Source organism: Eubalaena glacialis, chromosome 4 (genome assembly GCF_028564815.1).
Source record: "Eubalaena glacialis isolate mEubGla1 chromosome 4, mEubGla1.1.hap2.+ XY, whole genome shotgun sequence".
In the NCBI taxonomy this organism is placed as follows: Eukaryota; Metazoa; Chordata; class Mammalia; order Artiodactyla; family Balaenidae; genus Eubalaena; species Eubalaena glacialis.
In genome coordinates this window covers 119,588,527-119,605,736 of record NC_083719.1, presented here as the reverse complement: position 1 = coordinate 119,605,736, position 17,210 = coordinate 119,588,527, and the positions used below count along the sequence as shown (strand labels likewise).

General features: G+C 37.5%; 1 protein-coding gene across 1 annotated transcript in view; it reads right to left on the bottom strand.

Annotated features, from left to right (window-relative positions):
* Positions 1 to 409: 409 nt before the first annotated feature.
* The window catches only part of NDFIP1 (Nedd4 family interacting protein 1), a 51,095-nt gene continuing 34,294 nt past the window's right edge, over positions 410 to 17,210 (bottom strand). The window contains exons 4-8 of the mRNA XM_061189765.1: positions 14,019 to 14,106; positions 12,918 to 13,042; positions 10,572 to 10,638; positions 7,544 to 7,649; positions 410 to 1,446 (exon numbers count right to left, since the gene is read on the bottom strand). Of these exons, the coding sequence (XP_061045748.1) occupies positions 7,546 to 7,649; positions 10,572 to 10,638; positions 12,918 to 13,042; positions 14,019 to 14,106 (384 nt within the window). The 3' untranslated portion in view covers positions 410 to 1,446; positions 7,544 to 7,545. The remainder of the gene's footprint in view (positions 1,447 to 7,543; positions 7,650 to 10,571; positions 10,639 to 12,917; positions 13,043 to 14,018; positions 14,107 to 17,210) is intronic.

Below are 17,210 nucleotides of genomic sequence, written 5' to 3'. Positions count from 1 at the left end.
GACATTTTTAGCTTCAACTGGATGCTCATAGGACTTAAACCAGTTGGCTGTGTTCACCTGAGAAAAAGGGCAAATGCAGGGAACACGCAGAAAACATTGGAAATAAATTATCTGAGATTATGTCTAAAAAATGAAGCATAATTGGGAATTCTAGAATGATTTAAGATCTCTACAATTCCTCCCTATTCTAACCCATTATCTTTTGAAGAACTAATATATTTTAAGGAATATATTGAGTATGATATGAAAGAAGCTTCCCCTGCTGAAAAAGAAGAAAAAATTGGCCCAAGACCAATTTTTTTTTTGTTTACTGAATGATTCTGTATGAATCTATATGAAGATTAGAAAAAACTGCCTTAGCAATTAACAAGTGCAAACCGAGATATTAAACACTAATCCACAGCAAAAGTTGCTACACAAGAGACGTTTATTAATGTTCTGTTGTATTTACAGCTTTAACATAGCAAACCAGGGTGAATACCACTTGGCAGAAAGCACATCACTCTACATTATAACACATTGGTCTCTGCTAACACATTGTAAAAGCAAGTAGTACAGTATGTTAGGGATCATCTCAAAAGTTCCAAGCTAATTCTTTCTTTGCTCCTAGTACCTAATCCCCTCCCTACTCCTAGCCCCTGGCCTAATCATCAGGAGACAAAAGAAAAGGAAAAAAAAGGGGTAGGGATTCTAATCACAGAAAGTATCACGAATTCCATTTTATTAGTAATTATGCTGCATTTGTCCTTGTCCTTTCTATTTTATACAGTGATAACACCTTTACAATCCCTTAGGTACACAACAGAATAAGGTACAGCAAAATTAGAATACAGACTATAAAAAATTAATGCTTATCATTTACCAATTGAGAACATATTCTTGACCACACCTTAAATGTATTTTGCACTATGATTTTGTTTCTAGGTGTTCACAGTACAATTAAATAAATTTCTAGATTAATTTTAACAGCAAAATGGATTATGTGCAGAAATGCAGTCATAACAAAAGTTATACTTTTGAGAAAACCCCTTTTTTAAATGGCCAGCATTGTACATATCTTACACTAAAATATTTAATTCTAAATTCATTTTGAGATGGAGGATGAATAAAGCAAGATTGCCCCCTACTGACTACAGGGACAAGGCTCATGCTATTTAAAATGACTACAAATAGATAAGGCATTATTAGTACATCACAGACTTGATTGCAAGAGCTTTTTCAAACATTAACCACTAATGATTCAATGATTACAGAATTTTGCATTAACTATTAAAATTTTACATCTAGGAACAAATAGAGAGAAATGATCTTTGTCAACAGTACTTTATTTTTTTAAAGCAGGTGATTATTCCTCTGTGTTCCGCCTCTTGATTCACTTCCTGCAGGTGTTCTCTTGCTTCTTGGGAGAGAATTCATAAATGCAGGAAGGCCTCTGCCAGAAAACATCTGCCAGAGAAGGATATTGAATATTGAAACTCTGGTTAAGTTGTTATTTTGGCTAAAAGAAGGATGTAGTCACAAAAGAAGGCAGGATGTTTGGAGACACAAGAAGTACATTTTTACATAGCTTTAAGATTACTATACACTGACATCATAGTATTCAATACACGTTACATTTTTGGTTCTTAAAGTTATCAAGGACTCTAGAACTAGAAAGAACTTGAATGCTTTCTCTAAAACCCATGAGGTCAGGGGTCTCTCTCTCTCTCTCTCTAAACCTCCTAACAAAAGAACAGAATTCAAGTAGCACTTCATCCTACACTTAACCTCAACAGCAATGACTGAAACTTGGGGACAAAGAGACAGTAGAATCCAAATGCATAGGTAATTTTCCATACACACTCGAAGCTGTTTACCCTGCCAATTCTGCCAAATCTCACACAAGGAAGATTTCCAATAAGGATGCCAGTGATATCAGTCTATACTTGAAGCAGGGCAAAGTTAGAAAACAACTATAAACTCACAGGTACCACAAGGACTTTTTCCAATCAATTAGAAAAAAAAGTGACTGTATTTTGGGGCGTGTATCTCGGGGTGGGAGGACTGTATATAGCCCCAATTTTAAAAAAGCAATATACATGACTAAAATAAATACTCTCAAAATGATGTCCATCTATTTTGTTAAATGCAGTTTTCATCTAATACTCTGAGGCACTTTTGTTTTGGCATATAAACTGGTTTGGTTCTCATGGAAATAATGGAAAAAATACAAATAACTCCCTATATTACTGCTAAAAAAAAATACTCTAAACAGATACATTAACAACTTAACAAATATTTATTGAGAAACTATGCTGTGATACCCTACACCGAATGAGAGTTGGATGGGCTCATACATAGGCTCCTAGCTCACTTTTCCATCTTTCCAAATTACTGTAAAAGCCACAAGCAGCCCTTCTGTATCTTTTCTGATTAGACTACTGTATACATCTTTAAAAGGCTGGCAAGATGCAGAGAAGCTACAACACTGGAGGAAATCAACATGTTCTTTTTGAACACTTAATATTTCCCAAACCCCAAATTCACTGACACTGGTGTTTTGATTTGAAGTAAACCAATGATATTGACATAAGAGCAACTTTTATTTACGGAGACTTCAGAATGTGCAGGGACAAAGACACAAGAATATAAGGAATCCTGAAGGCCAAGTAGAACCAAAAAGAAAATTGGTAGACAGATGTCAAATAGAGATTTTTGCAATGAGGCTAGCTAGACTCATTACAAGCCTAAGTAAATTCAGTTTTATCACTTTCCATTAACAGATAAAAATTGATAGAATGATTACTATCAGGTCAAAACACTAGAGTTTTGCAAGAATATGAGGTACAGTTCAGATACAGTTCACCTGGCCACTTTAGTTCATGCTGCTTCCACGGAGGTAAATTAGCTTTAATAGATCCCTCAAAGTCAGAGCCACCCAACAAACATTAAAAATGCATTAAGAGGTCCTACCTACTGTATAGCACAGGGAACACTACTCAGTATTCTGTAATAACCTATATGGGAAAAGAATCTGAAAAAGAATAGATATATGAATATGTATAACTGAATCACTTTGCTGTACACCTGAAACTAACACAACATTGTAAATCAACTATAATATTAAAAAAAAAAATCCATTAAGAGGTCCTAGATAGGTTACTAATGGGTGATCTCAATCACCATACAAATTCCAAATGAAACAGATTGCTAGAGAGGCACTCACTGCTCTCTAAGACCCAGAGGTCTGTTCAGATCAACTTGACTCACAAGCTGTTACAAAAATGATGATGGAATGCCACGTTTTAGGGACTGTGGATATCATTACTAAACTTTAGATTAGATCACTTCAGAAACAAAAGGAATCCAACAGCCTATAGATCATTTAATTTCAAGAGGAAGACAACAATTTCTTCTAGGACACTGTGATTTTTTTTTTTTTTTAAGCAAAAATTCCTCTGGAAACATTTTCTACTGTCTTGCTACTTTACAACACAGTCCAAATAAGTCAAACTAACTTGAGGTGAATTAAAAATAAAGACGTATTAAGAAGGAGGGGGAAGGTTATAGAAAAAAGGAAATGAAAACATTTATCATCATATGGAAAAAAGTTAAGAATATATCTGATGCCTCATATGTATAGCTCACCAGGTCACAGCAATCACTATCTAATTATGAAGGGCCCTATCTCATTAATGCCGCGAGGGCTTACAAATTTTCTTCCCTCCTATTTCAGATGTGGTTAAAGTAACAAATTTAAGATCCATTATACTTCGTATATACAAGTGCTTTTGCAGTAGTGTTAGGTATCAGTTAATTGTGTTACCACCTTACAGTTACTATAACTAGCTCCTCAATTACCTGGCAGCATCAAAAGAAGTGGTACTCCATAAAAATTTATTTTCCAGTTAATTGGTAAATAAGATAAAGTATGGACACTTTACATTTTTGACCATTTCAGATAAAGACGTTTCTAAAAGGTATCTGTTTCTTTTTAAACAACATAGAAGGAACATTTTGTTTTTCCTGCTTCCTCACAGTCACACACTTCTTGCTGCCACTGTGGCCAGCTCTAGCAGTTCCTTCTGGCTTTTCTTGCTGTGAGGCAGGAAACCAAATTTCCTTTATAAGCTTATAAATAAGCTCCGAAAGGGAACCTGAGAGTTGCCCTATGATAGTAGTACGTGAGCTTTAGTGTTCAACTCTTGTAATATCTACTTTGGCTGGTTAGAAAGAAGGCCTTTTGAGGTCATTTCAAGGTGTGTGTGTGTGTGTGTGTCTGTGTGTGTGTGTGTGTGTGTGTGGTGTGTGTGTGTGTGTGTACACACTATATTTTGGGCTGCCTAAATAGAAAAGTCACTATTCTTATACTTTTTTCTAGTACAGTGCCAGATCTTAGCATGGGAATTGAGTTACTTTTCTCTATGGCCAAGTTATTTTAGAAACTCCCTACCTGTGGCTTTCTGGCAAAAAGTAAGCCCACAGCTAGCTTTTAACTAGTGATACCTCCAGTAAAGAAAGTAAGAGGTCTCAGTGAAAGAAAAGAAAATCTTCACACCTTACATGATGGTTTTCTAGGACATCTTCAAACTAAATTAAACTAAATTTCCTCTGAACTAGAGAAAGAAAACATTCTACTTTTGGATCTGGATGGACAGTTCTTACCCCTGTCAAATGGACAAAGGAAATTCAGTCCTTTGGGATATTACAGCTTTTTGGGTTCCCTCTGGGGATACTGAAAATTAGTAAGGAAGTTATTAAAATTCTAAATGCTGCTATAAGTCCCTAAACCCCTAATCTGGAACTCTAAATCCTCTGGGCATGTCTGGGACAATTTCAAATCAACTAGGATATCAAAGTCAGACAGGAAAGCAAAGAAACCATACTATGCCCTCCAGTGTGGGACTTTATTCATATACCTCTAAGTTTCTGCAATGCCTAAAGCACTGTAAGGCCTCTGACTCCAAAACACAGAGAATACCAGGTCTATAATATCCCTTCACCCCTCCAACAGCATTATTACTTAACTAAGGGCTGCCTACTTCAAATCATAACCCTAAAGATGCTTTGTTTTACATTTAGAATATACCCATAAAGCATTTCAGAAGTTTTAGAAAATCAAATCAATAATGACAAATTTTATAAACAAAAAAACCCTCCAAGTCCCTAACAATACAGGAAAACTGAGAAGTTCAGGCTTTCTCTCAACCTGTATTGTCATGTCAACCTGTCATGTATTAGAAGCAAGATGAAGAATGTATGCATCCCCTAATAAAGCCTGAAATTGCCTTCTAACTGAAGAATGAAGAGAACAGACAGAGGTGTGGCCTCATTCCATTTAGAAATTCAAAGCCACCATTAGACTAGACCTATAGAATCTGTGAAGGAAGGAAGGAAGAAAGGGAGGGAGGGAGGGCAGGAGGAATCTGTCCCCTCAGGATATTTTGGGCACCAATGGATTAGGGGAAATCTGTAGGTGATTTCAAGCGTTCATCCTAAGAAGAACTGTGGTGACCCCAAAGAATTAACTTTTGAATCTATGGTAGGTAAGAGTTAAACCTAGGGCTTAGAAGTAACTGCAAATTATAATCAGATATGTAGAGGAAGAAAAAAGATGACAATGGTTAACTACAATAAAACCACACAAAATATCTGACAAGTCTCTTAAAGTTAGGATGTCCTAGACACAAACACAGGCACATCACAGGCATTAGGGCCTAGGCCAGTGGTGTCAGTGCCCATCTGTGCCCAGACTGTGTAACTGAATTCAAATTCAGGACACACCACTCAGGACATTTTAAACATGCAACAAAACATTCCCTTTCTTAAAAAAAAAAAAAAAAAAAGTCATAAACACAAGTGGTACTCTTAATGGCTAAAATTATCTCTCAAATAAAAGTGCACGCTCCTTTGAAGAAACTGACTTTAACCAACAGAACCTAAGTTCTTTCCATGCTTTAACTTTTATAAGAAATGCCTTATGAATATACTGTACCATGCATGTATCTGAGCTTATGTGTCACTGTAACCTTTGTTACTTATGTAAAAACATTTAATTATACATGTAAAGTGCTTAGTACAGTATCTGATATATCAAAAAGTTGACAAACATTAGTTATTACTATTACGCCATGCTTGAAAAAATTTTTGTTTCATTGAAGAAGTTCTCATCATATTATTCTGTTGTTTAAAAACTTTCAATACCATCTCACCACCTGGCAAATTAAATACGGTACTTTCTTTTCTAGAAGCATATATTCTGAGACCACCAGGAATCTTCAAAATTGAGAACTCTACTCTGCATCCTAAGATCACCACAGATCTTCAAAACTGAGAACTACACTCTTAGCATATGATTACTTACATAAACTATGATAACCCAACAGCAAATACAGAACAAACTGATGCTCACATGGAGTCAGCCTTGTGTTGAGCCAACACGTCACTGGGTTTAAAGGGCTGCTCTATGAGTTCAACACTTCCATTGCAAAGGGGCTTAGTGCGCAAGATATTTGAGAACTCTGTCTCCGCCTGGCTTCCCAGCCTTAATCCTCAACACTCCTTTATGCTACAATCACACTGCTGTCCCTTAAGCCAGCTCCATAACTTCTCTGCCTCTATTCCTACTCAACACTTGGCCTTAGGTGACTCTGAAATGCTTCCCCACCCAACAATTTCCACGATCATTTACACTTCCTACCTATCATTTCAGGTTTATCTCAACTGCTACAACCTTCACAAATCCCTGCTCGAGGCCTTCAACCAGCCTGGTCCACCTGCCCTCAACAGTCTTAAGGAACAAAGAGTCAATTCCAGGAAGGCCCGTTAGATCTTGTAACCAGGGGCCTCTCTCTGGTGTACTCTTTCCCAAGATTCCCTATCTCTTCCTTTTTGTAGCTAGTGATGTAAGATGGAGTCAGCCTCTGGGGAAAACCACGGGTGAACCAAAGAGCCTTGGCAAGGCTTAGTCCTCCTGTTCTAGGCAAGGGAAAAGGCCCTTTCCTCCCCTTCCTTTCCTGGGGTTTGACCCTACCACCAGAATGGTAACATCAGGATGGGAACCTGAAGAAAAGGAATCAGGAAAGCCTCTCTGACTAATCTGAGAAGACGGAAGCCTTGATGGGTTTGTCAGTGGTCAGGCAAAAGGAGTTCCTAAAGAACTCACGGTCCTGCCAGCTCTGGGGTTTAGGGCCCCACATAACCGAGCTGAGTGATCAGGCCTGAAAGGCTCCTTCTCGCTACAGTCCTCTGGAACCGGTAGAACTGCAGCAGTGGCTTCAGGATTCACGATTCAAAGATCTAGGACCCTGAGTTCCAGTCAAGCCTCTTCTGCATTGTCCGAACATGAGATGTTTTCTCCTTTGGCAGTTTTTCTAACTTGCCTTTTTAAATAGTTTTTTCCATAGAAACACCCCTTACTAAACTAGAAACTAAAAGACAAGGCTTCCTTACCTTCTCCATATCCCCTACCACAGGGTGTACACTCTACTCTAAACCTGAATAGTAATCTGCAATGCATCACAAGATTACACTGGGACTAGAATAAAGTTTTTTTCTTTAATACCTTTAATAAATAAAGAGAACTCTGGTCCTGGGGAGATTTGAGAAAGTTTCTGGCATCTTCCGGACTTTTGCATAATTGATAAATCCTCTGAGAAACAGGAGAAAGCCTAATTTAAAAAACAAAAGTCAAGAATGAGTTTATAATTCCCATATTAAGTCCACTCCCCAGAAATATCCCTCCTGATACCAATACTTCATCATTTTTCTGCTAAAAGCTATCAAAACACAATTGCCTCTAAAATTTCCAAAGGATTTCCACACCAAATTTTCCACTTCTCAATGAGAATACATAATCTCAAGAGCCAAAACAAAGTCTCTTTTGCACATTCAGAATCTAATTGGTCTAAAAAGGAAACAAAAATAAGATGGGGCCAAGCATTTACATTTGGAAGCCTCATTGAGAAGCATTATCAAAACCTACCTTCTCCCCCCTGCCCCGACTCTGGCCTCGCCCCACGGCTCCAGGGATCTTAGTTCCCCAACCAGGGACGGAACCTGCGACCTCAGCAGTGAAAGGGCGGAGTCCTAACCACTGGACCACCAGGCAATTCCCAAAACCTACCTTCTGAGTTCCAAAAAAGTATTCCAAGATAATATATTCTTTTAAGAGAGGTTATAAACTGTTTTTCTCAAATAAAAAAAAAACTCCATCCTTTCTTGCCATGGGCTTCTTTTTTTCCTGTAGACAGTACATAATGTTGTCCACTAGATGTCAGGCTCCCCTTACCTTTACAGCAATTCTCATATTCTCAACTGTATTTCTCTACTCTTAATTTTGGAGTCAGCGGGGAAGGTGACGAGCCCCCTCCAATGGTAGCTCACACACTCCTGGCCCTCCTCCTCCAGAGATGGTCCCTGAGTCTTAGACACATTTTTTTTAAACACCTTTATGGAGTTATAATTTACATACCATAAAGTTTACCCGTTTTATGTGTATGATTCACTGGCTTTTAGTCAGTTAAAACTATAATCCAATTTTAGAACTCGTGTCGTTCCTAAAAATATCTTGTACCCACTAAGCAGCCATTCCCCATTTCCTACCCTCCTCCCATCTCCCCAGCTCTAAGCAACCACTTTCTTTTGGATACATTTTAAAATATACTCAAGTAGTAGAAGACTCTGTACTCAGATAGAAATGATTTTTGGCAGTAACCAAGAGTCATCAGCACTGAGCACAACACCATCCTGTTTGGCACCAAAACCAACAAGCCAGCTCCAGTCAAAGGATGGGTGCCATGTGGGAATATAGGTCAGTTTTGCTAGACATTTCAATTTTGAAAACTTAAAAAATTCAGGTATTTTATACGAAAATTCTTGATTTTCATACGAAGACAACTAATAACAAAAAAAAAAAAATTCTGAAAATAACTGTGGAACATACAAACCACAACTGTAGGCTAGCTATAGCTTATGAGCTGCCAGCTTGAGAACTTTGTACAGACCTGTTCTTTGCAGGAAAAACTCAAAAAAAAAAAAAAAAAAGGTTCTCTCTGCAAGAGGTTCCAAAAATGACCCAAACACTGGATCCAAATACACTAAGTACATCCAAAGTCTCACTATTTTTTGCTTATCAGTAAGCAGTAAGATAGCAAGAATGATCAATTACAAAGTATTATAAATTCATCTCCCATGAAACTTTAATATATGAAGGAAATCAGCCCATTAAATTTCTTTAAATTATCAACGCTGTCAACAATCAACCTAAAATTATGCTTAATGACTCTCCTTTGGTCTATTCAGGATTTGCTTGGACTTTAGGCAGCTTGGGGGAAGATGAGGAGTCAGACTTTCTCTTAAAGATACAGTTTAGAGAATAAGCAAGTCAAGGAACTACTCCTCTAAAGTAACTCTCCTGTAGGTCATTTTTAAAATAAGTTTCTCAGTAATCAAGGGAAGGGGTAAAAATCACTCTCTCTCTTTCCTTGGAATGCCAATGACCAATAGTAGAGCAGATGATGCTACTGGGGAGGTGGGGGATGGCATCATGGATGACTCGTATTTTCTAAGTAAAATTTAGGGTCGGCAATACATGGCTCTATTACCCCAGGTAGAACAGGTAGGTCTTGAATATATTAAGCACCTGTTGGGCATGGGTTCTACACTGTGCTAGCCAGACCCATTAGCAGTCCTGGAACCAAGGATCCTAATCAAGGAGACAACAAAAAGGCCTGAAACAAGAGAAATGTTAGGATAGGAGAAAATGATGTCACAGAAGCAGAGTGAGGCAATTATACCATCTTTAACAGCTACAGGATGTCCCTGCTATTGCAGAAATGACAGCAGTGATGATGGTCTGTTACCGTATCATATGTATTTTCTCTACAATGAAGAAGCCAGCAGTATTCACCACACTGCTCATTTCTTTGCTTTAAGATGTCTTGGAAGAAAAGATTTTAAAATAAAAATTTAGAGTAATAAGTATAATCTTAAGACCAACAACCTGAAATGGCTGGTATATTTTTTAAAAAAAATTCCTCCCTCTCATCACAAAATAATTCTTATTCTCAACAACAGCAAACTAAAGAATTCTGGAACCCCAATTCTTACTAGACATAACTTCTGGCGGTTCTTCCAGAAGTTATGTCTAGTAAGGCTATACATTTTCTGTTTTCTACTGACACATCCAACTGAATATAGGCCACATACACTCATGAGGAGTTCAGCTGGTTACAATATACCTATAAGCAATTTGGGGTTGAGCTTGTGAACGCTTTGCGGCAATAACTCACAAGGGGAAAAAAGATCTATGCACTATAAAGTCATCTTATCAGTGTACCCCTCTGGCCACATAGGAAATGTGAGAAGTGTATATGGACGGGTTAGGAGAAATTTATCACCACTAAGAGACGTTCTATGAACATGTATGTCTGATGGTGACGAGCCTAATCTTTGAAATATTTTAAAAATTATACTTATTATTGCTAATATACTACTGTATAGTAAGCGAGATGAGGGTTTACTAAAAGTAATTTTACTTCTAAAATTTAACATAATCTTTCCTCTCCTTTGTCTTTGTTAAGAGCACTTACCTAAAACCAGGAACACCCACCAGAGCCAGTACTGACCATCAAAATATCCAGGGAAGTAAGTGGAAAACTGAAAAATAAAGCAAAATACTTCAGAGCACCTCAGCAGATATAATTTCACATTTTAGCTTAAGAGTTTACAAAACACAAGATTGTATCTTGTATACTAATGTTATTCATTTAGCTCTTACAAAAATTTCTAAAAAGTTAGTGAAAGTATTTTACATAGTACGGATTTGCAATGATTACGATATACGCAAATATATTTTCTTTCACGGAAAAGGAATCTTGAAATATGATAGCTTTCAGCTTTACATACGCCTTGTTTTGAAAGTGCCCAAACCTGCTTGTTTTTAAAAAAAAATTTTTTTTTTTTTGCCCACATGTTATTTTCCCTTGTAGAAATATGTCTTGATGATAACTTTCATTTTGCTTACCCAGTGCCAAACCCAACTATCTTTTCTAATGATCCCTGATTTTGTTCCTATGCCTCCAGCCATGTCTTGACCTTGGAAACTTTTATCACGTACATCATGATAATCACATTCCTTTGCCAGGGACTAGCACATAGTGTTATTCTGGCCAATGGGAACTGAGGGCTGCTGAGAAGGTTTCCTAGCTCTTAAAAAGAAGAGGAGGAGAAGAAATAGTTCCCTTTCTTCTGCTGAACACTGTTGTGTTTCTGATGTGATGCCTGAAACTGCCTTGGCCATCTTAACCCTGAGGGTGGAGCAGCTATACCAACATGTTGAGCAGACAGTCAGCTGTCCTCGATGATGTCAGTGAAACATTTAACTAACCTCCGTGTCAGGACTTATTTTCACTGGAAATAAAGTTTCCCCATTGTTTTTCTAAGCCATTTTGAGCTAGGTTTTCTGTTACTCAAAAAGCCATCCTAACTAATACAAGCTGATTCATTCAATTCAGTTAAAAATTTAGTAAAAATAAAAAGACTGGTAACTAATTTGATCTTGTTTTCTACTGGAGGCTTTAACACACTCTGGACTTTAGCACAGTTTGAGCATTAAATACAGTATTTTATTTCTTAATAACATAACAAGGTTTATAGAGAAGGAATGAAAAACCTCTTTAGGGCTTGAGTTCTTAACTTAAAGTCCATGTTTTAGGTGAGTATACATTAGCCATCTAGGAGAAAAGCCTGTAAATTTTTTTTTTTTTTAAATAAGCTTTGGGTTTATTTATTTATTTATTTATTTATTTATTTATTTATTTATGGCTGTGTTGGGTCTTCGTTTCTGTGTGAGGGCTTTCTCTAGTTGCAGCAAGTGGGGGCCATTCTTCATCACGGTGCGCGGGCCTCTCATTATCGCGGCCTTGTTGCGGAGCACAGGCTCCAGATGCGCAGGCTCAGTAATTGTGGCTCACGGGCCTAGTTGCTCCGCGGCATGTGGGATCCTCCCAGACCAGGGCTCGAACTCGTGTCCCCTGCATTGGCAGGCAGACTCTCAACAACTGCGCCACCAGGGAAGCCCAAGCCTGTAACTTTTATCAGATTCTCAAAGGAACCTGGAATTCTAAAAATGTTAACAATTCCTTTAGAATAAATAACTTTGAAAAACTCCAATGCTCAGTCAACACCCATTAATTAGTTAATGTCAATTTATGATAAACACATTGGTTTTATATATAAAGTTAACAATGGCAGTAAACCTATCTGAAATCAGAGGATACTTTAAGAGACTAGATCTTTTACAACTTTAAATTACTTCATGCAATTCTAACTAACTGGTAACTCCTACATCACTGAAGATCTCTCTCTAATTTACCTTAGAGATAATGGCCCCTAATGGAGTAGGGCTTGTTAAACAGTTAAACAGTTTTGGCTCTCCAAACATTTTGGCATAACCAATGATGCTACTGATAACCAATCCTGGAAGGGAGGAAGGATGGGAGGGAGGGAGGAAGGAGGGAGAAAAGAAGAGAGGGAAGGAGAGAAGAAAGACTAAAACTTCAGTAGCATTAATGAGAGGAATGTCTGCTTTTGATGAGATACCAGAGAGGTGACAGAGTCTTTCTTTTATTATAAAAACAACTAATTTCAGAACAAATACATGTATTATCACATTACAAACATTAAAAACAGAGAAAGCAGCTGGTGAACAAGGATAGATGCCCTTGGACCACCAATGTTCACTAGATTTGACTACAAAACTTGGGTGCATAAACCAACTGCAACTGATCTAGGTTCAATTTCATGAAACCAGAACAAAGACAAACCAAAAATCATTTTTAAATGATTCCAAAAAGCAGATGAAAAAAAAATCAAATATTCAAAATTATTCTACTTATTGCTTCTCTACAGACTATCATTACTAGTGCACAACTTACCCTGACAATCAGGATCCACTTAATTAGAGAGAGACCAAATCCTGAAATGGCCCCATACCTTCCTGCAGCTGAAGTGGTCAGGCAAAAAGACAGGAAAAACCCAATCCAGTTAAAGAGGAATGCCACTGTAAAAGCCAAGAGAAAAAAAGAGGTCAGACATGTCCTGTTACCCAAGGAGCAAGAGTGCCCTAAGGGTGCCCTCTGTACTTGCTTCTGCTTAAACGGCTTAGCCCACCCTCCAAAACCCTTATCCCACTTCCCCAAAACATCCATCCTCTGTCTTCCTCCCAGAAGTAAACAAGAAAACACAGTCTCTGAATATCAGGTGTTATATTATTACATCTACTGCTATATGCTTTCAAAAATGCCTTAATATCACCACACTGTATACTTATGACTTGTGCCCTTTACTGTATGTGTTACACCTGAGTAAATAAACATTATTTGAACATTAAATTAGTGTCCCCAAATAATCTGATTCAAGTCAGTCATCTCCTGCTTCTATGAATTATGACAGCTTATGTAACACGTCACCTCTGAAAGCACTGCATTTGCTTCATATCTTTTTAATATAGCAAATTAAAGAAATTGTTGCTCACTTCCAAGTCAGGCATATGGAAACCTAAATGCAAAATAACATCAAGGGGGGAAAATGGGGCTGACTTTGATGTATTAGAAAATAGAAGCTTGCAAAACAAAATTCATCAAAGGCATTTAATTCTTATTCCACGGTCAGGAATGAGTAGGAGGAATGCTAAGGGGCCTTGAAGATTGCAAAAATGAAGCTTAGATCATGTAAAAATGAAGCATCCCCCAAAACTGCTTTAATTATATTTTGCATAGGTATTCACAGAAATAGAAGACAAAGAGAAGGGATATTAAGATAAAAGTGTACTAAGCTCTGAACATCTCAGTAAAAGGCATCAAATAAATATAATGTAATACATTAAATAAAATGTATTAAAATAAATATAATGTATTAAATATATGTAATAAATATAATGTATTAGCTCAACTAGTTCTTTTAATTCAGTCATATTCACTCATAATCCAAAGCACTCTGGTTTGTGGGAAGTGGCTCTGCTGTGTGTATATACTTACTGAAAAAAGTTAACATGAAAATCCCATCGTTTCCTATCCTCATCTGGTCAGGATCATCAAACTCATCCCGACCCACAAAATCCTCATCCTAAATGAAAAGAAAAGGTAAATTCAAAATAAATTATTTCAAGGCAAAGGAAAGACATCAAGAAAAACAGAGAAAGGGACAAAAGTGAGTTCCAGTGAGAAAATATACTGTTTTGGCTCAATTCAAAACTAGGAGCATTAAGGCTTTAAGTATATGTTAAAATTTTCATTTGTCTTATAAGTAAAAGATATAATTTTTTCTCAGTGAAAGGAATTTTTCACTTTATAACCCAAGTTCTTTAACAATACACTTCAAAAATTATGAAGTTCACAAAGAACTATTCACTCTTCCTTTTATATATATATAAATATAAAGAAAAGAAATATATACATAAAGAAAAGAAAAAGAAAATTTTCTTACACATTTGGCTTAAATTCTAGAATATCAGTAATCCAGGGCCTGTTTAGCCCAGAATATTAGTAATCCTGGGCCTATCAAGAAGATACCATTGACTAGCTCAAGTGCTTTATGAGACTGACTTGGGGTGGGGTGGGGTGGGGTGGGGTGGAGGGGTGGAAGAAGATAGTGTAATGGTACGTGAAGAGTCTAACAGCGCTGCCCACTGCTCCATAACCATTTGTTTATATTGGTACACAGGTCTGAAACAAACTCACTTCCAATCCTGTCGGCAGATAGGATCCTTTCCATCCCAACCTGAAAACATAGTGTTGCAAGTCTAGAAGGAAGATGATCTTGACCAACAATGACACCAACACATGCAGCTTACCTTTTCAACTAATTGTAGGTATGTGTTGAGATATTGAAAAATAAACGAATACATGCTTAAAAGTAAAAGTGGTAGACTTGTACACAGTACAATGAGGGTTCCTCAAATGAAAAAAATTAATAAATAAAACTTTACGGAGAACCAAAACTTGCCCTACGCAGAAAAGGGACTGGGAAATTCATAACAAGCTGTCAACTGGTTCCCCTGGGGAATGGGAACTAAAGAAGAAGTGGCAGTGGCAGCTTCCATCTAATTTAACACCTTTCCTCTGTTGTTTGAAATTTATATAAGAATGTGTTTGTTTTATATTTTTTAAAATACGAAATAGCTAGTATTATGAATTCTTACTAGTAGGATAAATAGGCTTTGCCAAATAGAAAGTAATTCTGTTTTTTGCATAACTACTCAAAGATGTACTACAAAAATACATGGAAGTAATGCCTAATGATATTACAAATGCCTTCTAGCTGTTCTTTCTGTCCTTGGTATCTCTACTACCAGGATTCCTCCTACAAACTGTTGCCAGGTTAATGTTTCTAAAACACCATGCTTGTCTTATCATACTCATGCTTAAAAACTCTGAAAGATTCTGTGTGACCTACATGTAAGTCTAAATGCCTCAGCCTAGCATTCAGAAGATTCTACAACCTACAGTTCTGGTCACAAACTCTTTGCTCAAGCAAAACCAATTACTACAACCACAGAACCTGCCTTGCACCTGGCTGATTCACATCTGCTTTCTGAGCTTTTCCTTCTGGAATGTTCTTATCCATCAAAACTCGGAGCCCACTTCAAATCCCATCTTCCCCGTGATCACAAAGTTAAAGTCACAGTTCTTAACGCTCACTGCTCTTGTGCTGTTCCTTAGATATAGGTCTTCGTGGGCCTTTTCCCCAGCTGGATTTTAAGCTCTTGTATGGCAGGAGCATTGCTTTATACAAAGCCGTCCAACTATCCACTGCAAAATACATAGCACATTACATAAAAAAGTGTTCGATACATGTTGGCTGAATAAAAGAACCCCTTAAGAAGTTCTTAAATGTGTACACTTGTCAAATAAAAGTATTCTAAAGAGTCCTGTGGTTCATCAGAGCTAATCTCCTGGTCTATTTCATGGGACAGTTACCATAATCCAAGAGGTCTAGAGAGTACATACAAGGACTTTGGAGTCTAGAATATCTGGGTTTGACTCACCTATGCTACTTATTAGCTATATGACTTTGGGCAAATTATTTAATCTCTCCGGGCCTCAATTTTTGCATTTGCAAAATAGGGATAATACAATCTCTACCTTGAAAAGTTATTGTAAAGACTGGAAACAACATACAAAATATATGTAAGCATCAAGCACAGTACCAACCACGTTGTTTGCTTCCAATACATGGTAACTATATTAAGACTGTTTTGTCTTTAGACAGTGAGCTGCATGAGGGTTCTTAGTTTCTCCCTAGCACCTACAAGAAGTGAATGCATTTCACCAGGTAGAATCAGCCTAGACTAGGCTTATAAACTATTACTTCTGCCAAGCAGTGGTTTTAGGAGTTTCAACCCTCATAGTAAATGTGATCTGCAAACAGTCTACTATCCTAAGGCCTGAACTTCTGGGGCTTGTGTCATTGTACCGCCCAGACCAAACTTCTGTTCTTGTTCTTATCTTTTACTCTAGTTTCCTGCCAGGCCTAGGGTCTGGAGCCCTGATTGCCCCACATTTCTGGGGACTGGATCCTGCTCTCCTTTCTCTCAATATCTCACCCAGGGCCCAACCTGCATCAGCTTCAACCTGGATGAATATTTATGAAAACACAACTGTATCACTTACAGGTCTGACATCATGAACCAAGAGTGTCCAAAATTCTCCACTGGCTTTCATCACACCCCACCCCCACTCCCATGAATTAACATCAGGCCAGATGGGATCTGAATTCACTGTGCCTCCACAGATGGCATGATCTGGACCGCTGGTGGCATGGGGTTCATCTAGATGATTGTTAGAGCCCTTCTGAGTTTAATTCTATGAAGTTCCACTTACTTATTCTCTCCGTAGACTCCCTAGCAGCTATCTACCTAACACCAAAATATTAAGTGTGCAGAATCAAGGCAAAGTTGGTGATTTCCTAAATCAGCTCCTGCTCCAAGATGTTTCAGCCATGCCAGGAGACTTGAGAAAGTGATGGTAGTAGTAGAGATATAGGGAAAATGAGCTGGTTTGACTAGTGATTTTTCTGCTCATTTGTATCTTTTACCTCATCGTTTTCAGGAAAAGATAAGAGTTTATTATCCCAAAAGAAAATGTATCTGCTTTTAAACACTAGCTGTACTTTTACTGATCAATTTAATCATAAGTAATATCACAAAGTGGATAATGCAAAGAACTTAA